The 7,498-nt window shown below is 40.9% G+C and overlaps 1 protein-coding gene across 1 annotated transcript in view; it reads left to right on the forward strand.

Moving 5' to 3' along the window:
• The window catches only part of LOC108372853 (uncharacterized), a gene marked incomplete at its 5' end in the record, with an annotated part of 8,858 nt that extends 1,718 nt beyond the window's left edge, over window positions 1–7,140 (forward strand). Inside the window, 6 exons of the mRNA XM_017628645.1 lie at window positions 71–211; window positions 531–655; window positions 774–902; window positions 1,544–2,262; window positions 2,337–2,502; window positions 4,360–7,140. Coding sequence (XP_017484134.1) covers window positions 71–211; window positions 531–655; window positions 774–902; window positions 1,544–2,262; window positions 2,337–2,502; window positions 4,360–6,861 — 3,782 coding nt within the window. The remainder of the gene's footprint in view (window positions 1–70; window positions 212–530; window positions 656–773; window positions 903–1,543; window positions 2,263–2,336; window positions 2,503–4,359) is intronic.
• Window positions 7,141–7,498: the final 358 nt, after the last annotated feature.

Genomic DNA, 7,498 nt, shown 5'->3' on the forward strand with positions numbered 1-7,498 from the left:
AGTAAAGACAGTGGCAGTGACAAGTAATTAATATCATTTCGCCATTTTTTGTAATTTATTTTCAACATAGATTTTAACAATGATGGCAAGCCAGACAATATAACATTTATGATTAAGCGTATCAAGGTGCACAATATGAATGCGATCAGGGATCCAAGTTATCGATTTCCAGGCAATTATGGGGTAGAAAAGTTTCTGGAACTATTTTCAGGTAAGATCAAATTTAAAAAATTTAATAGAGGTATTAAAACATTTGTTTAAATAAATAAAATATTTTTTGAATGCCGTAGACACATTTTTCGTTTAATTTTACTTAAAAATATTCCGTCAAACCAACATTTTATTTCAACAGATGTATTTTAGACATTTTTTCGCCATGCGTAGGCTATGGCTATACTCTGATTAAAATGCAAAAGTGCCTGAAGATAGCGTTACACAGAAGCCGAAATAACGAGCAATTAAAACAAACAAAAAAATATTTAAAATAATAATATCAATAAATTTGAATTATTTAATTTTTCTATACACAGAGGAAGATTACGATGCTTTTTGTCTGGCATACATGTTTACATATCGAGACTTTGAGATGGGTACCTTAGGCTTAGCTTGGACTGGTGACCTAAAAAATGCGGGGGGAGTTTGTGAGAAAAATGGAGTAAGTTTAATAAAAATAAAACTAACTAACACTTTATTTGAAACGTTTTTTATAAAAGAAAATCTCTTGCAAAAACTTAACATTTTCCTCAAAACATTTTTATTTTTTTCTACTTCAGCACTACCGCGGCTCTCTTAAGTCCCTAAACACTGGCATTGTGACACTACTCAATTATGGTAAACATGTTCCTCCGGCTGTATCGCATGTGACATTGGCGCATGAAATTGGACATAATTTTGGTTCACCGGTAAGTTTAGCAACTAGGGAGAGCGAGCGAGTCAAGAAAAAATGTGGAAAAATTAACTCAATTAACTTTCAGTACCAAAATTAACCGTTGACGAAAAAATCTGAAAAAAAAAATTATAAACGTGCTAATTTTTGAATCTTTGATTTCAAAAAGACAATTTTATAAAACTCTTACCGAAAATCGGTACTACTTTAGTCGAAGATATCACATATTAGTTTTGGCCTCGTTTGAAGTCGGTTAAGGCGCGTCGCACAGGGGGCAAAGTTCAGATCACCCTATGAAAACGTCTTAACCGACTCCAATCGGGACCAAGATTTATACATATGTGATTAGTGTGACCGTGGTATTATCGATTGAGGCGGTGAGACTGAAAAACCTCTTTCATTTTATTTTTAAGGATCGCCCTAATGTACACATATACTCACATGTGTTACCATGTTTGGCAAGGCCACGTCCTCAAACGTTATTATTTGTATTAATATTACTTATATAAATATATTATATTATGGAAATCAAATAATTTCTTTAATGAATTAATTTAAAAACCAATAAGCTTATTGCACATTTATTTATTTTATTATTTTTCACTCTCATTTCATAAAACACACTTACATTTCATATTTGTTCCCATTTATGTCCAGCACGATCCGGAACAGTGTACGCCTGGCGGTGAGGATGGTAATTTCATTATGTTTGCCCGCGCCACATCGGGTGATAAAAAGAATAACAACAAATTCTCCCCATGCTCACTTAAATCCATAGAACCGGTGCTAAATGCAAAAGCACGTAGCGCCAAAGGCTGTTTCACCGAGCCGCAGGCATCAATTTGTGGTAACGGTGTTGTTGAGCCGGGCGAACAGTGCGATTGCGGCTGGGAGGAGGATTGCAAGGACACATGTTGTTTCCCAATGTCACGTCATCCGCGCATCGACGAGAAGCCATGCACACTAACACCGCGCGCCATGTGCAGCCCATCACAGGGACCATGCTGCACTGGCGATTGTAAATTGAAATTCGGCGATAAGTGTCGCGATGACAACGGCTGTCGCGATCCGAGCTTCTGTGATGGCCGCACGCCGCAGTGTCCGCCCTCGGTGAATAAGGCAAACAAGACTATTTGCAATAAGGAATTCGTTTGTTATATGGGCGAATGTACGGGAAGTATTTGTTTGGCCTATGGCCTCGAGTCATGCCAGTGCATACCGGGTCCAACCGATGACACAATTAAATCGTGCGAATTATGTTGTAAATTGCCTGGCGAGGGCAATGCATGTCGCAGTTCGTTTGAATGGAATGAGCCACCATTCGATGTGCCGGACATGTTCGCAAAGCCAGGCACACCATGCAACGATTACAATGGGTGAGTGTGAAGCGCATTTTGAGCTTTCTAATGAAGTGTTAATTTTATTTGCTTATATGTTTTCTTGCTTTTAGATATTGTGATGTATTCCAAAAATGTCGCGAAGTTGATCCATCGGGACCGCTGGCAACACTACGTAAATTGCTATTGTCAGAAGAAAGTATTGCAACATTCAAGAAATGGGTGCAACATAATTGGTATACCGTTGTGTTGGCAGCGTTGGGTGTATTTATATTACTGGTAAGTTTCATTTAGTTTTATTGTTTCATATTGGAGGTTTGCTAAGGGAAATAAATAATAATAAATATATACATATACATTAGACTGCATCACTGCCCATACAAAAAAAAAATCGGTGCTATTTTTCCATTGGAATTATAAAATTTATTATAATTTAAGACGTCCACCAAAATATTTCGGAAAAATATAAAGATTTAAGTGAGCTGGACGGATTTGAAAATACTTCTAAAAATGGAATTTTATTTGAATAAAAATAGTTTCTTATAAATTTTTTTTTTGAAAAAATCCCCTCAAATGTCAAAACGGTTTTAGCTTCAAAAAATTGCATGAAAATATAAAAAAAAATTTAAAAAAAAATTTGACCGGAATCGTAATGAGATTTTTGATGCATTTTTTTAACTTTTTTCAAAGATTGGTATAAGAAAAACTTTAATAACACAACCTAAACTCTTCCGATTTAGACTGAGAAGGAATTGGCATATCGATCGCTAGTGAGACATCTAATAGAACGCCATCTATGGCCGACTCGTCAATTGTTTCATTGCTTTCCACCCCCTTGTGGCTTGGAACTCTTTATATATCGCGACGCTCTTTCGGGTCGATAACACAAAGTAGCATCTCTGCTGCTTTTCACTGCTAGATAGATACTGCAATGATCTGGTAATTTAAAGGACCTATGGATTTCCTTTAAACGTATTTTGAGGTTAGGCAGAATATTATCAGTTGTGATTTAAATTCAGTTAAACACTGTAAACCTTTGCAGATTTTATGCCAATCAAATAGTTTTATTTAAATCTAAATTTTACAATACAAGTATATGTACTTAAATTTACGATACTATAACATTTTATCTTATCCGTAAAGATCATGAAGGTTGCGACGAAAATGTTAAATGACGAATATGAAGAGAAAATAGCTATGCAATTGCGCGAAACTAGTAAGTCCGTGATTAATCTAAGGTTCCTCGTAAATTCGCTAGAAGTGTAAAGGGATATTTAGATAAATGTGCTACTTAAAGCTTCATCTCATGCCAGTCATCATCATAAGAGGCTTTTGGGGTCTATGCTAACGCTAATTCTCAGTAATTTATACAAAACAGACTATAATAATTATAATCGAAAACGTAAACGAGTAAGGCGCCTATCACACGATATTTGGGTCGCGATCCTGGATTGTGAAGTGTAGCATTGATGGATCGCGATCAATATCACAAGGTTTCTAAATATTTTTAAATCCATAAAATATGGCGATCCGCATTGATGGTGTGACAGGCGCCTAAGATTACGCTAGGTGCTGTCATGCAATCTCTCGTCATGCGAGCAGTTTTTAACCGACTTCCAAAAAAGGAGGAGGTTATCAGTTCGTCGTAATTTTTTTTTTGTTTTTTTTTTTTTATGTATGTTACCGCATAACTTTGGACCACGTCAACCGATTTCGATAATTCTCGGCATCGGAAAGTTAGTGTCTCAGAGGTGGTCCCATACTAATCTGGTTGAGATACGATCAGTGGATCATGAGATATAAATATATATTTTTTTTTTTTTATATGGGAGTTGAAGTCGGTTTTTTTTGCTATAAATTACTTGTCATTTATGTACTTCGTCGATCAGCAGAAACATTTTAAGTGAGTGCGCTTCTAGTAATTTCAATACTAATCAAAGAGAATCGCATGGTTGAAAATTGCATGCCAGCGCCTGACATATTGATCTATGAAACCACTCTTTCACACTCAAAAACGCGCAATCATGTGCTTTGAGCGCCAATTGATTTAGGCTAGCATTTATGATAAAAGAGAATACATTTTCAAAATACTATGCTATATATGTATCTGATTCACTTCACTTCAAATTTTCACAGATACTCAGCACGAAGCTGCTGGCGAAGCGCTCGAATCTGAAACTAAAATCGGTGACCATAATACACAGCGCCACCACCGAAACCGTGCGTCTACCCGACGACAACAACGGCGTCATCGTGCATACGGCCGTCCGTACAAAAGTTCCGTTCAAGAAAAAAGTACGTGGCGAGCGCAGCAACAAAAGAAAGAGCGCCCACAGGAGCGGCAGTAATGGGAATATACGCGCTGGCAAGGCGAAAGATGGCGGTGGAAAGGTGGCCGCGAAGACCGGAGGCGAGTTGACTGCGAAGTCGGCGCACGCGCATAGTCGAGGCGGAAAGCTGAGCAACGCGGCGGTAACAGCCGGACTGACGTCAGCGGGTGGTGCCAGTGGCGTAAATGATGAAGTCTCGAAACCCTCGCGCACCAAAAAGAATCGCGTGGGTAGCGGTGGTGGTGCGACTGCATTGAAAACTACGCCAGTTGCAACAGCGCTTGGCACACCTTTAGCTACCACAGTTGGTGGCGCTAAACTGGAGAATGAAACGAAGTCGAGGTCGAAGCGCTTCAAGAAGAACAACAAAGAAATCATTGACTATTCGTCACGCAGTGGTGCTGACGCGGCGAGCGTTAGCGGGAATGCGCACACCAATACCTTTGGCAAAGTGCAAAAGTGGTTGTTAGAGTCGCCAATTGTTGTACAGCCACTATCGCATATTGAGCACTCTTCCAAAATACGAAAGGTGATGAGCAAATCGCAGTCCACGCCCGAACGCCTCGTACAGAAATCGCCGCAAAAGTCAAAGTCGGTTACGAATCTTGTCAATGACAAGGTGAAACTGCAGGTAGTCTATAAGCCGCCCTTCAAATTCGCGCTGCGGCTTTCCAAGAATATCAAGGTTAAAACGCACGTAATTGGCGGCGCAGTCAACAAGCCGAAGCGACAGACACGCACTAGTACAAACGCAGCAGCGAATGGTGCGGATGGTAAACGCAAAAGCAGCAATCAAAATAGCGAGGGTAGCAAGAACTCTGGCAGCGGCGGTGGTGAGGAGATGAAGTGCAAGCGCATTGCGCTGCTACTCCGCAACAATAACGAAGACAATCAAATATTAACTTTAAATGAACCGACCTACGAGACGCTAAATCCGAAAACCCTGCCCTCCAAGATGGAGAACCCTTTCTATGAGAATTTGCAATGCAGCGCACAAACTGGCGAAATGCGCGCCGCCAGCGCCGTCAACAACGACGCAGTGACCACCAATAGTGCTTCGACGGCATCAAACGCGAACGGGTCCAACAAATTGAACGCGAGTGTCAGTAAAATCCCAACAGACGCACATACAGCTACTGTTGCTGGTGGCGCGTTACAAAAACAACGCGCACACAACTATAACCGCTCCAATTCATTCTCAACTAACAATCCATTTGCCAGCAGTCATGCAGCAGCGACTAGCGCGCGGAAACTGAGCGAAAGTAATACCATGCAGCAGCAGCAACAGCACGCGCCACCCGCCAGCAATTTGGGACGAAACTTTGGAAGCACACAAAACCTCGGTCAGGCGGCGCAAAATCAAAATCATTTAGCCAAATCGAAGAAGCGTAGCAGTTTAAACTTAAAGTTGAACAGCGCCTCTAAAAACAGCAAAGATCCGCCGGTAGCGGCACGGCGCAGCAATTCAAATATGAATTTACGCAGCCATGCTGCGGCCAGTACATATCAGCCAAGTACCTTCCCAAATGACGCACAAAACTTCGTAGCAACCACAACCACCAACACAGCCACTTCCACATATGCCAGCAGCAATGGCGCCAATGCGACTGCAATAGTCGCTGCGGCTGTGCCTATACCCACAGAGCGGCAGCTGCGGCGCAGCTCCAGCAGTATAGCCTATCAAAATCAGCCAAAATCCAACAGCCAAGGGACAGCCAGCATTGCAAATGCCAGCTCCGCGCTGCCGGCAACTACTTTTACGACGGCGCTCCCTGCCGCGCACACTAGCTTCAGCAACATACCACGTGCCAGCCTCAGTGCCGCGCTCAACAACGGCGCCAACGCCAATGCCAATGCCAACGCCAGCGGTGCCAGCCCGAATTCTGCTGGTGTTCTAGGCAATTTTAATTTTAGTCGCGTAACAGATGCGGACCAACTAGTCGCGGTGGGAAGCTTGTCCAGTCATAGCAGTCAAGGTAGTAGTCACGCAAGCCACCCCAGCCACAACAGTAGCCACAGTAGTCACAGCAACCACCATGCACCAGCACGCCACGAGCACCGACGTAGTCGTAGCAGCGCACATTCCACAACAGCACCGCCATTAGCCACCACTGCCAAGTCAAATGCCACCGCTCCTCCAGAACAACAACAAAAACGTTCCAACTCCATAAGACAGTTGCAGCATAGCTATCATCCGCCGCCGTTACCGAACATTGCAACGTCCAGTAATAGCGGTCAGGGTGAATATGAGCTGCCATCTGATTTGGAAGTACTATTGTCTGATGTGGAAAATAATTTAGTCAGTTAAGGGTTAATAGTTGTAAGCAAAAGGTGTTCGCTTAGCTAATTGGGTAGCGGGGTATTATTGTAAAAGAATTAAGTTATTATTATAGAGTTGTTTTCATGTGAGTTTTCAGCATTTCAGAATGAAAATTAGGCTGACTTCCAAAACGTGTCAATACATTCTTTGGATACTGTTCTACTGCGGTATTGAAACTGTTTGTATACATATACATATACATTGCACATTTTAAATATTCAATATAGCAATGAACCAGTTTTCTGAATTTTCCATTTTTTAAACACCAATGATAACCAATAACAAACGAAGCATCAACTTTGTTTCTGATGCGCGGATTGCTCTAGCGATGCGTTTCGACTACATTTCAGATGCGTTTTGGAAAAGTATATATTGTCAATATTTTGTAGTTCGGCGTTATGGAAAATTATACTTTGTATGTATGCAAAGCAATTGACGTTTTGGAAGTCAGCCTTTTTATTGCAACTAAATATTTACGTTTGACCTCCATTCACAAACGATTTGTATTCTTTAAATATGAAATTTTTTAAACTAAATAATATCTCTATTGCCTTAAAACTTAGACGTTGTAAGTTTGACACTCATTCCATGTTTTTTTTCATTTACGAGTATTCGATGCTTTTCT

The sequence above is a fragment of the Rhagoletis zephyria genome, unplaced genomic scaffold (genome assembly GCF_001687245.7).
Source record: "Rhagoletis zephyria isolate East Lansing unplaced genomic scaffold, Rhagoletis_zephyria_1.1 Rzeph_scaffold_06100, whole genome shotgun sequence".
NCBI classification, from domain to species: domain Eukaryota; kingdom Metazoa; phylum Arthropoda; class Insecta; order Diptera; family Tephritidae; genus Rhagoletis; species Rhagoletis zephyria.